Source organism: Rhinatrema bivittatum, chromosome 19 (genome assembly GCF_901001135.1).
Source record: "Rhinatrema bivittatum chromosome 19, aRhiBiv1.1, whole genome shotgun sequence".
NCBI lineage: Eukaryota > Metazoa > Chordata > Amphibia > Gymnophiona > Rhinatrematidae > Rhinatrema > Rhinatrema bivittatum.
Window position 1 is genome coordinate 17,399,203 of NC_042633.1, and position 14,679 is coordinate 17,413,881.

Consider the following 14,679-nt stretch of genomic DNA (forward strand, 5'->3'; position numbering starts at 1 on the left):
TAGGTGAAGGTCCTGTTGGTTTTTCTCTCCTGGAACTGCCTCCCAATGATGAGGACCACTAGGGACCTCCCCTTGGTGTTGGCAACAACCTCGTATCGGCTCAAGGGTCCACCTTCCTTACAGAGTACTAAAATCAGATTTACATGATGTATGCTTTATGCTATGAATGTAGCACTGCTGTTAGGGGAACTACTGAACATCGCCCTCCTTTTTTTTTTAGCTTCATCGTTATCTGAAGAACGTCCGCTTTAAGAACAGTCTGGGTGATGAGATATTTTTTGATGAAAATGGAGACCTCCCCATTGGATACTATATAATAAATATGGCCGGTCTACGCAATGGGACACAAATGATTGAGGTTGTTGGGAGTTATAACCCTTATGCTCCTCATGGGAGAGATTTCACCATCGATGAGAAGGCGATTGCATGGGATGGCGAGTTACTCCAGGTTAGATTTAAGTGGCATTAGAACATGATGGAAGGAACTGTTTCCTTGTGATTAGAAATGTAGAAACCTGATGACAGAAGAAGAATGTATGGTCCATCTGGTCTGCCTTCTGTCCAATTTATCCAGCCCTACAATTCCCATCTCTCCCTCAGAGATCCAATAGCAACATAGAAACACTGCCCCAAATGCTGGTGCTTGATAAAATGACAGAGAAACAGAATTTCTAAATCTGGATGGGAAGAATAATGCAGGTAATATGTTCAAAGGAACCTGCCATGCAGGGCTCATTCCCTCATCCTGCAGGCTGTCTGTGGACCGATGCTCAGAGGCTTCCATCTCATTCTCATCTACCACTGGTTAACATCATTTCCTACACTCAGTGCACAAAATGCAATGTTTAGACTGAGTTCTTTCTACACCTGATACCATTAACCAAAGTACAGAAAGCATATTCCCACTAAGAGTACATGAGCAGTGAGTGCGCGTTAATATAATCAGAATATGGGGGGGGGGGGGGGGGGGGGGACTCACAAAATGAAAGGTGATAACAAATCTGAGAAAATTTCCATTTATAATTTTCAAGTGCTCTAATCACCCAATGGTAAACTGTATAATACCTGGTTATCCTGTTGCGAGTGCGGAGGTGTGGTCGCTTTCTCAAGAGGGATTGTGAGCCCTTGGGCACGGCGCAGTTCAGGGAAGAGCCCCAAGACACACATCATGGGAGGTGAGAGTGTTTAGGCACGGGCTAGAGGAAGGTTGGACCAGGATCAAGACGTGGAACATCGAGGAACTGGAGCAAGGCAGGCTCAGACCTCCACTGGACTTGCACGCACCAGTGAGACCCAGCAATGCAATGCTGGTCTCAAGAGTAGCCCTCCGGTCACTCGGTAGCCCTTCCGGTCCTGCCGCTTGGGAACGATTGCGTGAGGCCAGATGGAGGCTGAGGGCAGGAACAAGATGAGACATGGAACTCAGGAACTTGGAAGACTCAGAAAAGGATTCAAGAAACTTGGAAGACTCAGATGAAGAGTCAATGAACTTGGAAGACTCGGACAAGGTTTCAGGATACTTGGAAGACTCAGACAAGGTTTCAGGATTCAGGCACTAGTACAGGGTGAGTACGAATGCGAAGCAGACTCCAGGCGAGAAAGTGAAAACTTGGAACCTGAAACAAGTTGAAGATTCAGGAGAGGCCTGCACTGAAGCGCGCCTTACACAGCCACCCGTGGCTGGTCGCAGACCACACTGAAGCAGAGCAGGTTCTGGCTAGAGTCTATGGCATGGACGGAAGCAGGAACAAGGTACTCCGAAGACCGGGAACAGGATTCAAGACTCAGGATTCAAGACTTCGGAACTCGGATTCAGGAACAGACCTCAGCATTAAAAACAAGGGCCTTCCAGAGACTTGTGCTGCAGACGTGAAACATAGAAACATAGAAATGACGGCAGAAGAAGACCAAGAGGCCCATCCAGTCTGCCCAGCAAGCTTTCACACTTATTTTTTTTTCTCATACTTATCTGTTACTCTTGCCCTTATTAGTAACTTTTTGGTTCTATTTACCTTCCACCCCCACCATTGATGTAGAGAGCAGTGCTGGAGCTGTATCTAAGTGAAGTATCTAGCTTAATTGGTTAGGGGTAGTAACCGCCATAACAAGCAAGCTACACCCATGCTTATTTGTTTACCCAAACTATGTAATTCAGACTTGTTGGTTGTTGTCTGAATATAAATCCTCTTATCTTCATTCTCCCTGCCGCTGAAGCAGAGAGCTATGCTGGATATGCATTGCAAGTGAAGTATCAGACTTATTTGGTTTGGGGTAGTAACCGCCTCAACAAGCAAGCTACTCCCTCGCTTATTTGTGTTGTTATTACCTGTGTTTTAGTGAATCCTTGGGTGCTGTGGAGATGACCACACCCATGGGGAGGGGCCCCGTGAGGAGCCACAGCACTGGGCTAGACTCTGTACACAAAACACCGGAATAAATCTTTATTTATACAGCTAGAAGTAGCCACCAGGTGGCAGTGATGATTAGTAGTCCCAAGGACCTCAGCAGAGGGAGCCCTTCTCTCCGATGATGTCAGGAGGTTCCGCAGCAGGAGCTACTGTGGATGAGACAGATGAGATGTTAGTGTACTCACTCGGTGTTAGCTGTTATGGATGCGATTCCACCAGATAGTCGTATATGGTACAGGCACTGAGGCAGGGAGAGCAGGCCCTCGAGAAGCGAGTACCTGATCCCAGAATGGCACCTGAAAATAGAACAGAGGGCCCCCGAGGAGCGGGTACCCAGGTTAGTAGTCAAACCCCGAAGGGCAGAAGGAGAGCTTCCCACAGGCAGCAGGGAAGCGGCAGAGTAGCGCAGACAGGAACAGTCAGACTATTCGTGTTGCGGTCCGGTCCGTGAAGCTCACGTCCCGGTCCTTACCTCGAGGTTTCCCGCCGGCTGGGAACGAAGCAGAGTCGGGGTCTCGGCATGCCCGCAGGGGAGACGCCATTGCTGGCCTGCCTCTAGGCGCGCGCGCGCGGATGCCCCGCGCTTTTCTAGACAGCTTCCCGCCGGAGGGTGGCTCTGCCCCGAGTCTGACATCAGATGCCGTGGCCTACTTAGGGCCACCGCGGACACCCGATCAGGGCCTTGCAACAGGGTTCCTTCGGTCCCCTGTTGCCTCGAGCTCCGGAGTCTACCAGCATCTTGGCTACTCCGTTCCTGCCTGCCTGCCTGCCGGTTCCTGCCTGCTTGTCAGCTCCAGCCGGGTTCCTGCCAGCCAGCTCAAGCCGGGTTCCTGCCAGCCAGCCCAAGCCGGGTTCCTGCCTGTAAGCCCAAGCCGGGTTCCTGCCAGCCAGCTCAAGCCGGGTTTCTGCCAGCCAGCCCAATCCGGGTTCCTGCCAGCCAGTCCAAGCTGGGTTTCTGCTAGCCAGCCCAAGCCGGGATCCTGCCTGCCTACAGCCCAAACCGGGCCCCTGCCTACCTACAGCCCAAACCGGGTTCCAACCTGCCTACAGCCCTAGCCAGACCCCTGCCTGCCTCAGCCAAGCCTTATACTCGCCTGCTTCCTCTCCATCGACTGCCTCGCCTAAGTCCCAGCGGTCGGACCCCTACGGGCTCCTCCCGGGGGGGCTCCAACTTCCAGGGTGAATCTCCTATGTCCCAGCGGCTGGACTCCCAAGGGCTTCTCCCGGGGGAGTACCAGCTTCCAGGGTGAAACCGCTTCTACCTGCCTGCCAGACGTCTGCCTCCCGGCCTGTTCAGTCGAGACCAGTGAAGTCCTTCCCAAGTCTCCTGCAGGCCGGCCCAAGGGTCCACTAACTCGAGTCCACAACAGATTGCAAGGCCATGGACTCGGCAGACGCCCCACAGTCCCTGGATCAATGTTTTATCCGCTTCTCACTCCTGCCCCAACAGTTCCCGGCCGATTCAGTCAAGGTCGCATACATCCTGTCTCTACTTGATGGGAGGGCCCTGGTTTGGGCCTCTCCTCTGTGGGAGAATAATGATCCCGCACTAAATGACCTACAGCGGTTCATTCTCATCTTTAAGCAGCCATTCGACGAACCAGCCCGCCGGGCGACTGCCACCTCTGACCTCCTGCAGCTGCGTCAAGGGACGCATCCCTTGGCCGAGTATGCCATGGAATTTAGGACCCTTGCCCTAGAGGTGGGGTGGCAGGATGGTAGTCTCCGGGCAATCTTTCTGGAAGGTCCTTCTGGACGAATTAAGGATGAGATCGCAGCCTGAGAGATCCCCGAAGACCTCAACGCCCTGATAGAGATGGCCGCCTGGGTCGACCGACGTTTGCAGCAAAAGGCACAGGAATCCCACCAGAGGAGATCTAGCCCACCCCGTGCTTCATCTCGGCTACCTCCGCCACAGAGGGTTTCTTGCCCTGAAGTCCCTGCTTCTGAGCCCATGCAATTGGGCCGGGCCCCGCTCTCCAAGGAGGAGAGACAGCGTTGACGCTCTCTAGGCTTATGTCTGTACTGTGGCCAAAAGGTTCACTTTTTGGCACATTGACAAGAGTGGGAGGGAAACGCCAAGGCCTAGGAGGTCGGAGGGAGCTCCTCCTAGGTTATACTACTGCTCCCCATTGTACCTTGCCCGTCGTCCTGGAATACCCAGGAAGGACTTTGGAGACTTCAGCCTTCCTGGATTCAGGGGCAGAGGGCAATATAATCCAGGAACAACTAGTTACCCAGCTGGGGATTCCAACCGTGGAATGAGAGGTTCCTTTACAGATCACCTCCATCCAAGGTACTCGTCTCACGGGACGAATTCTGACCTCCACAGTTCCGCTGACGGTCTCGCACAGGGGCGATCCATGTGGAGGAGATAGCCTTCTTAGTACTGGAAAAGGCTATCCACCCCCTGATGTTCGGACTACCCTGGCTTCGACGACACTCGCCTACCATCCAGTGGTCTACTATGCAGATCACCGACTGGAGTCCCTTCTGTATTAAACACTGCATGAAGCTTCCTAGGCCACCTGTTCGTCAGCCTTCGCATGCTGCTGCAGCTATGCCCGCCATTTGTGAGGAAGTCATGGAAGCCTCCTTCAAGACCAAAGCAGACAGGTCAGCGCACCACCGCCCCAGGGACCCTCGACCAGGCACTACCCCCAGCCGGAGACTTGCGTGCCCCCTGTCTTTGCCTGGAAACTGCACTATGTCGGAGTGCATAGTCGACAGCCCAGCCCAGAACGCTCGAGTTGAGGTCCTGTCTCAGCCTTCAGAACCTGAAGAATCCTTGGGAGCTTTCCGATGGATCCTGGATCCCCGGAAGGTCAGCTTAGCTTCCACGACGCCGCATCCCGAACCCAAGACTGTGGTCCCTCGGAGGTCCCGTCGGGCAATCTTGTCTTGGGCCCATGAGTCCCTCACCGGAGGTCATGCTGGCCGAGCTGCCACCCTAGACCTTGTCACCGATTCTACTGGTGGCCGACGGCCAGAAGGGATGTGTGCCTTTTTGTTGACTCCTGTCCTGTTTGCGCACTGCAGAAGCCACTGGGGGGTAAACCCCGAGGGCTCCTCCAGCCATTGCCCATCCCGGTGGAGCCGTGGACGCACATCTCCACCGATTTCATCACAGATCTTCCTACGTCTAAGGGAAACTCGGTCATATGGGTCACCGTCGACCGTTTTTCTAAAATGGCTCATTTTATTCCCCTGCCAGCCCTGCCATCTGCCCCGGAACTTGCCAAGCTTTTCACCCAACACATATTTAGGCTCCATGGCCTCCCTCAAGATATCGTATCGGATCGAGGCCCGCAATTTACCGCCCGCTACTGGAGAGCCTTATGTAAACACTTCCGCGTTCAGCTTAGCCAGTCCACCGCATTTCACCCTCAAAGCAACGGGCAGACGGAACACACGAATCGCACGCTCAAGACTTTCTTACGTTCTTTCGTGAATGAGAAACAGGATAACTGGGCCGAGCTGCTCCCGTGGGCAGAATTCTCCTATAACAACCACGTCCACTCTGCCACGGGAAGCTCCCCTTTCCTGCTAGTTTATGGGAGGCAACTCCGGCCTCCTCTGCCCTCTCCGGATCCTAGCTCTGTGCCCGCCGTACAACTCTCTGCCCGCCAGCTGCACTCCTTATGGACCTCAACCCAGAAGAATTTGAAGAAAGTCGCCCTTGCTACTCGACGGTGGGCTAATAAACATCGCCAGCCAGCTCCTGTCTTCTTGCCTGGGGATCGGGTATGGTTGAGTACCAAGAACCTGCAGTTCTGGGCCCCGTCTCGCAGACTTGCCTCGCGGTTCTGTGGACCCTTCCAAGTGGCCGAGCGCATCGGAGCCGTCTCCTACCGGCTATGCCTGCCCCCCTCCATGCGTATTCATAACGTTTTTCATGTTTCCCTCTTGAAGCCTCTTGTCCTCTCCAGGTACCACTCAAAGGCGCCCGACCCATCAGATCCCTCGGTGCAAGGAGAAATAACTTACCAAGTCTGAGAGATCCTAGATGTCCGGTTTAATCAGCGTCGATGGGAGTATCTGATCTCCTGGGAGAACTGCGGCCCCGAAGAGAATACCTGGGAGCCAGCCCGCAACATCCTGGATAAGGATCTGCTCAAAATGTTTCATCAGGAACATCCAGGTAAACCCGGGCCTGCTAAGAGGGGGTGTAGAGGAGGGGGTACTGTTGCGGTCCGGTCCGTGAAGCTCACGTCCCGGTCCTTACCTCGAGGTTTCCCGCCGTCTGGGAACGAAGCAGAGTCGGGGTCTGGGCTTCCCCGCAGGGGAGACGCCATTGCTGGCCTACCTCTAGGCGCGCGCGCGCTTTTCTAAACAGTTTCCCGCCGGAGGGTGGCTCCACCACGAGTCAGACGTCAGACGCCGCGGCCTACTTAGAAGGGATGTGAATCGTTTTTTGACGATTTAAAATATCGTCCGATATATTTTAAATCATCAAAAATCGTTAGAGGCGATATTTAATAGGAATTCCCCCGATTTATCGTCAAAAATCGTAAATCGGGGGAAGGGGGAGGGCGGGAAAACCGGCACACTAAAACATCCCTAAAACCCACCCCGACCCTTTAAAATAAATCCCCCACCCTCCCGAACCCCCCCAAAATGTCTTAAATTACCTGGGGTCCAGTGGGGGGGTTCCGTTGTGATCTTCCACTCTCGGGCCACGGGTGCGTTGATGGAAATTGCGCCGGCGCTACCTTTGCCCTGTCATATGACAGGGCAAAGGTAGCGCCGGCGCCATTTTGGTTCCTGTCCCCCGACGTCACGAGCGTAGGAGATCGCTCCCGGACCCCCGCTGGACCCCCAGGGACTTTTGGCCAGCTTGGGGGGGCCTCCTGACCCCCACAAGACTTGCCAAAAGTCCAGCGGAGTTCCGGGAACGACCTCCTGCATTCGAATCGTGTTGCCGTAATGAAAAATGGCGCCGGCCGTATGGTGCCATAAATGGCGCCGCCCATATGGCCATATTGCCGTACTGCAAAATGGCGCCGGCCATATGGCCGGCGCCATTTTGCAGTACGGCAACACGATTCGAGTGCAGGAGGTCGTTCCCAGACCCCCGCTGGACTTTTGGCAAGTCTTGTGGGGGTCAGGAGGCCCCCCCAAGCTGGCCAAAAGTCCCTGGGGGTCCAGCAGGGGTCCGGGAGCGATCTCCTACGCTCGTGACGTCGGGGGACAGGAACCAAAATGGCGCCGGCGCTACCTTTGCCCTGTCATATGACAGGGCAAAGGTAGCGCCGGCGCCATTTCCATCAACGCACCCGTGGCCCGAGAGTGGAGGATCACAACGGGACCCCCCCACTGGACCCCAGGTAATTTAAGACATTTTGGGGGGGTTCGGGAGGGTGGGGGATTTATTTTAAAGGGTCGGGGTGGGTTTTAGGGATGTTTTAGTGTGCAGGTTTTCCCGCCCTCCCCCGATTTACGATTTACACGATATTTAAAAAAACAAAACCGCGACGATCCGATTCCCTCCCCCCCCCCCAGCCGAAATCGATCGTTAAGACGATCGATCACACGATTCACATCTCTACTACTTAGGGCCACCACAGACACCCGATCAGGGCCTTGCAACAGGGTTCCTTTGATCCCCCGTTGCCTCGAGCTCCGGAGTCTGCCAGCATCTTAGCTACTCCTGCCTGCCTGCCTGCCGGTTCCTGCCTGCTTGCCAGCTCCAGCCGGGTTCCAGCCAGCCAGCTCCAGCCAGGTTCCAGCCAGCCAGCTCAAGCCGGTTTCCAGCCAGCCAGCCCAAGCCGGGTTCCAGCCAGCCAGCCCAAGCCGGGTTCCTGCTCGCTAGCCCAAGCCGGGTTCCTGCCAGCCAGCCCAAGCCGGGCCCCTGCCTGCCTACAGCCCAAGCTGGGCCCCTGCCTGCCTACAGCCCAAGCTGGGCTCCTGCCTGCCTACAACCTGAACCGGGCTCCTGCCTGCCTACAGCCCGAACTGGGCTCCTGCCTGCCTACAGCCCAAACCGGGTTCCTGCCTGCCTACAGCCCAAACCGGGTTCCAACCTGTCTACAGCCCTAGCCGGTCCCCTGCCTGCCTCAGCCAAGCCTGATACTCGCCTGCTTCCTCTCCATCGACCGCCTCGCCTAAGTCCCAGCGGTCGGGCCCCTACGGGCTCCTCCCGGGGGGGCTCTGACTTCCAGGGTGAAACTCCTAAGTCCCAGCGGCTGGACTCCCAAGGGCTTCTCCCGGGGGAGTACCAGCTTCCAGGGTGAAACCGCTTCTACCTGCCCGCCAGACGTCTGCCTCCCGGCCTGTTCAGTCAAGACCAGTGAAGTCCTTCCCAAGTCTCCTGCAGGCCGGCCCAAGGGTCCACTACCCCGAGTCCACAACAATTCGAGCCTTTGCCACCTCAATGAGCTAGCAATCTTAAGAAGCAGATATACCCAGATGGGCGTGATGTCAGCTGAGGGAACGCCCTTGAGGTTCGCGCCACTGAGCGTACTTAGACGTGGGTTGCACAAGCGCTCACCCCCTAGCAGGTACCTGGAAGGAGAAATGGCTTACGGCTGCACTATAGCCGTTCTGGGATCATCAGAGAGGTCAGCTTGACGACGCTGTGGTAGCCATCTTGCCCAGGTAAGCGGGAGGAGCCGAGATAGGGGTGCAACAAGCGGGGCGAAGCCGTCGAAGACCCCCTTCAAAGGGCGTCCACGCAATGACCTACCAGGTCTAGGTTTTTGCGGATGTAAATGATGGAAATCCTGTAGCATCTTCTTATCCAAGATATTGGACATTGGAATCCAAGATTTGTCTTCTGGCCATAACCATCCCATGACAGGAGGTATTCCCATACGCTGCCTCATCTTCTTACATTGAGAACTGCATCAACTTTGTATTCGATGTCTTCTTCTGCATCTACTGGAGTAGAGTCTGGTATCTTGTTGGAAAATTCACTGAGTATCACTGGTTTCAATAGTGAGACGTGGAATGCATTGTGGATCTTTAGAGTAGCTGGTAGCTTCAAACTGTAGGTGAGGTTGCCCAGTCGTCGGAGAATGGGAAATGGTCCAACGTAGCGAGGAGTGAATCGAGCTGAAGGAAGTTTGAGTCTTAAATGTTTTGTTGAAAGCCAGACCTTGTCACCAGGTTTGAAGTCTGGAGCCTTGTGATGATGAGCATCGTAACCTTTCTTGGCTTGTATTCCTGCTTTCTTAAGCATCTCTTTAGTCTGAGTCCAGAGTTGATGGATATCAGAAGCAGTTGTTTGTGCTGCTTGGGCGACACTGATAACGGAAGTGGCAGTGGTGGTAGTGATAGTAGTCTGTAGACCACTTCGAATGGTGTTGATCCAGTGGAAGTTGTTGGATGAGAGTTTATGACAAATTCTGCCCAAGGCAACAGTTCGCTTCAATCATTCTGTCGGGTGTTCACGTCGACACGAATGAACTGTTTGAGTGTCCTGTTCATCCTTTCTGTTTGGCCGTTGGACTAAGGGTGATATGCCGATGTAAAGTCGAGAGCTATATCAAACTTTTTGCATAATGCCTTCCAGAAGTTAGCTGTGAACTGTACTCCGTGATCGGAGACTATGTGCTTAGGCAAGCCATGCAGACGGAAGATGTGCGTGATGAATAATTGGGCGAGCTCCATGGCGGTGGGTAAGCCTGGGAGAGCCACAAAATGTGCCATCTTCAAGAACCTGTCAACGGTTACCCAAATGGTGTTGTTCCTTCCTGATGATGGTAAATCTACCACAAAGTCAGTGGCAATATGTGTCCATGGTTCTTCAGGGACTGGCAAGGGTTGGAGGAGACCCCATGGATGTCCCAATGGCATCTTCTGTTTAGCGCAGTTTGCGCAGGAAGTGACGTAAGTGAACATGTCCTCTTTCATGGTGGGACACCAATAAAAGGTTTGCAGTTTAGACAACGTCCTTCGTTGCCCAGGGTGTCCTGAGAGTTTGGAGTCGTGGGCCCAAGCCAATAGCTTTTTCCTGGGTATGATTGTCTTTCCTGCAGGCACCAAATGGGTAACTGCCAATATGACCTTCTCGGGGTCAGTGATGTGTTGCGGCTCTTCGGGTACATCCTCGGAGAGGAAGGAGCGTGAAAGAGCATCAGCTCTGATATTCTTGTCTGCTGGACAATACTTGAGCACGAAGTTGAATATGTTGAAAAACAGCAACCATCTTGCTAGTCTATGGTTCAGGCATTGTGCGTGGCAGAGATACTCCAAGTTCTTATGGTCTGTGAAGACCATTACTTCATGTTGCGCTCCCTCAAGCCAAGGGTACCATTCTTCGAATGCCAGCTTTATAGCCAGAAGTTCCTTGTCTCCAACTCCGTAATTTCTCTCGGCAAGAGAAAAGCGATGGGAGAAAAACGAGTAAGGATGTGGGACCTTAGAATCACCAGCCTGGCTTAGTACTGCCCCTACGCCAAGGTCTGAGGCATCAACCTCCACGATGAAAGGTTTTGAGGGGTCTGGATGTCGAAGGCATGGCTTGGTGGAAAAGGCATCCTTCAGCTTTTGGAATGCAGCAATCGCTTCAGGAGACCAATTAGCCACCTTGGCACAATTTTCTTGTCATGGCAGTCAGTGGTACTGTGAGAGAGGAGGTTCTGTAATAGTTGGTGAAACCTAAGAAGCACCTGAGAGCCATTAACTCAGTGGGTTGTGCCCATTTCTTAATACTCTCTGTGGGTCCATTTGGAAACCTTCTTTAGAGACAATGTAACCTAGGAACGGTACTGATTCCTTATGAAATTCACATTTAGATAGCTTGGCATAGAGATGGTTCTCACGAAGCCTCTGTAATACCTTCTTGACATCTTCTTGGTGAGTGGTGATGTCCTGTAAGAAGATTAAGATGTCATCTAAGTAGATCCCAACACACTTATAGAGAAGGTCTCAGAAGATGTCATTCATTAAGTTTTGAAAGACGACTGGAGCATTACACAGGCCGAACGGCATCACTAACTACTCGCAGTGGCCGTCTCGAGTGTTGAAGGCCGTCTTCCATTCATCGCCAGCTTTAATGAGAAGTAGGTTATATAAGATAGGGGGGCAACAAGCGGGGCAAAGCAGTCGAAGATCGACGGACGCAACAATTTGTGAATGCAAATCCTTTTTTCCTTATTTCCTCTTGCAGTTGAAGCATAGAGCAATGTTGGAGTTGCATTAACTGTGAGTATGTTTATTGAATAAGGGTATTAATCTCCAGGTAGTAGCTGTCATTCCCGCAAGCCAATCCCATGCCTCTTCTCTTCATTCACATGCTCTAGACTTTATGGATCTACAGTGTTTATCCCATGCCCCTTTGAAATCCTTCAAAGTTTTGGTCTTCACCACTTCCTCCAGAAGGGCATTCCAGGCATCCACCATCCTCTCCGGGAAGAAATACTTCCTGACATTGGTTCTGAGTCTTCCTCCCTGGAGCTTCAAATCGTGACCCCTGGTTCTACTGATTTTTTTGCAACGGAAAAGGTTTGTCGTTGTCTTTGGATCATTAAAACCTTTCAAGTATCTAAAAGTCTGTATCATATCACCTCTGCTCCTCCTTTCCTCCAGGGTGTACATATTTAGATTTTTCAATCTCTCTTCATAAGTCATTTGATGAAGACCATCCACCTTTTTGGTCGCCCTTCTCTGGACCGCTTCCATCCTGTCTCTGTCCCTTCGGAGATATGGTCTCCAGAACTGAGCACAGTACTCCAGGTGAGGCCTCACCAAGGCCCTGTAAAAGGGGATAATCATTTCCCTTTTCTTACTCAATATTCCTCTCTCTATGCAGCCCAGCATTCTTCTGGCTTTAGCTATCGCCTTGTCACATTGTTTCGCCGACTTCAGATCATTAGACATTATCACCGCAAAGTCTCTCTCCTGCTCCGTGCAAATCAGCCCTTCACCCCCCATCGAAAACAGTTCTTTCGGATTTCCACACCCCATATGCATGACCCTGAACTTCTTGGCATTGAATCTCAGCTGCCATAACTTTGACCACTCTTCCAGCTTCCTTAAATCCCGTCTCATTCTCTCCACTCCTTCCGGCGTGTCCACTCTGTTGCAGATCTTAATGTCATCCGCAAAAAGACAACCTTACCTTCTATCCCATCCACAATGTCGCTCACAAAGATATTGAACAGCACTGGTCCCAACACCAATCCTTGCGGTACTCCGCTTAACACCGCTCTCTCTAGAGTAAGTTCCATTTATCATCACACATTGTCTTCTGTCCGTCAACCAGTTTGCAATCCAGGCCACCACCTAGGCACTCACTCCTAAGCTTCTCATTTTATTCACCAGCCTCCTGTGCGGGACTGTATCAAAAGCATTGCTGAAATCCAAGTAGATGTCATCGAGCACTCTTGCTCGATCCAATTCCCTTGACACCCAGTCAAAAATGTCAATCAGATTTGTCTGACAGGATCTTCCCCTGGTGAATCCATGCTGCCTCTGTTCCAGCAATTCTCCCGACTGTAGATAGTTCACTATTCTTTCTTTCAGCAGTGACTCCATTACTTTTCCCTACACTGAGGTGAGGCTAACCAGTCTGTAGTTACCTGCCTCCTCTCTGCTCCCATTTTTGTGAAGCGAGACCACCACCGTTCTTCTCCAATCACTCGGCACCACTCCCATTTCTAGGGATCTATTGAACAGGTCACACAGCGGACCCGCCAGCACATCTCTGAGCTCCCTTAGTATCCTGGGATGAACCTCATCAGGCCCCATGGCTTTGTCCACTTTCAGTTTACCCAGCTCTTCCCATACATTCTCTTCTGTAAATGGAGTTACATCTACTCCACTCCTCTCCAGTTTCTTGTTAACTAGCGACGGTCCTTCTCCAGGGTCTTCTTTAGTGAACACCAAACTGAAGTATTCGTTTAATATTTCTTCCATTTCTTCATCTCTCTCCACACATTGATCCTTTTCACCTTTCAATTTCACTATACCACTTTGAACTTTTCTCCTTTTTCTGATGTATCTGAAAAATGTTTTGTCACCTCTCTTTACCTCTTTGGCAATCCTTTCTTCCGCTTGACATTTTGCTGCCTTGATTACTTTCTTTGCCGCCTTGATTACTTTAATGATCCAAAGTCATCGACAAACCTTTTCCATCAGAAAAAAATCAGCAGAACCAGAGGTCACGAGCTGAGGCTCCAGGGAGGAAGACTAAGAACCAATGTCAGGAAGTATTTCTTCACGGAAAGGGTGGTGGATGCCTGGAATGCCCTTCCGGAGGAAGTGGTGAAGTCTAAAACTGTGAACGACTTCAAAGGGGCATGGGATAAACACTGTGGATCCATCAAGTCTAGAGGGCGTGAATAAAGTGGAGACATTCAAACACTGCACGGAGCGGCAGTAGCCACAGCGGCATTCAAACACTGCACGGAGCGGCAGTAGCCACAGAGGCGTTCACGGAGCGGGATGCCAGTGGCCAGTAGTTGGTGTTCCACCTTCACGGAGCGGAAGGATGGAGGGCTGCTATTTCCAAAAAAAAAAAACAAAACAAAAAATAAAAACAGGGGTGGGTAAGAGTATGGGGCAAGGGGGTGGCCTGCTTGTTGCAGCGGTTGCTACCCCCAATTGAGCTGGATGTCACTTGGATGCAGATTCAAAGCTGCTCTCTAAATTGGGTGGAGGGGAATTAGGGCTGGAGGGTACTGGAAGCCAATAGTAACAGGTCGGGAGAGAGAAAAAGGGAAAAAAAATGGATAAAGTGCATAGCTTGCTGGGCAGACTTGATGGGCCATTTGGTCTTCTTCTATCGTCATTTCTATGTTTCTATGTTGTCTTTCTCAGTTCTACCAGATATTCTTCTTTGTGCTCCTCCCTTTGGGATCCTTTATATTTCTTGACCGCTGTTCTTTTAGCCTTTATTTTGTCAGCCACCTCCTTTTAGAACCAGATAGGTTTCATTTTTCTTTTTCTTTTCTTTACTTTTCTAACATAAAGATTAGTTGCCTTGGTAATTGCTCCTTTTAGTTTGGTCCACTGTTGTTCCACATCTCTCTTGTTCTCCCAGCCTTCTAGTTCTTCCTCCAGGTACTTTCCCATTTCATCAAAGTCTGTGTTTTGAAGACAAGCTTTGTGCCACGAAGCACCCTATACAGCCCCCCATGAGCTGGTCATGGACCACGATGGTGGCACGCCAGGAAAGGTGGACAAGTAGGAAACTTGGAAGCAGTACGAAGAGCCGGAGATGAGGACATCAGGACCAGGACTGGAACATCAGGCACATGGAACACCAGAACATGGAACATCAGGAATATCAGGAACACAGAGTACCTGGACACGGAACAGGCGACGA

The 14,679-nt window shown here is 51.8% G+C and overlaps 1 protein-coding gene across 1 annotated transcript in view; it reads left to right on the forward strand.

Moving 5' to 3' along the window:
• The window catches only part of LOC115080272 (vomeronasal type-2 receptor 26-like), a 207,647-nt gene that overhangs the window by 168,798 nt on the left and 24,170 nt on the right, over positions 1–14,679 (forward strand). The window contains exon 3 of the mRNA XM_029584425.1: positions 221–448. Within this exon, the coding sequence (XP_029440285.1) occupies positions 221–448 (228 nt within the window). The remainder of the gene's footprint in view (positions 1–220; positions 449–14,679) is intronic.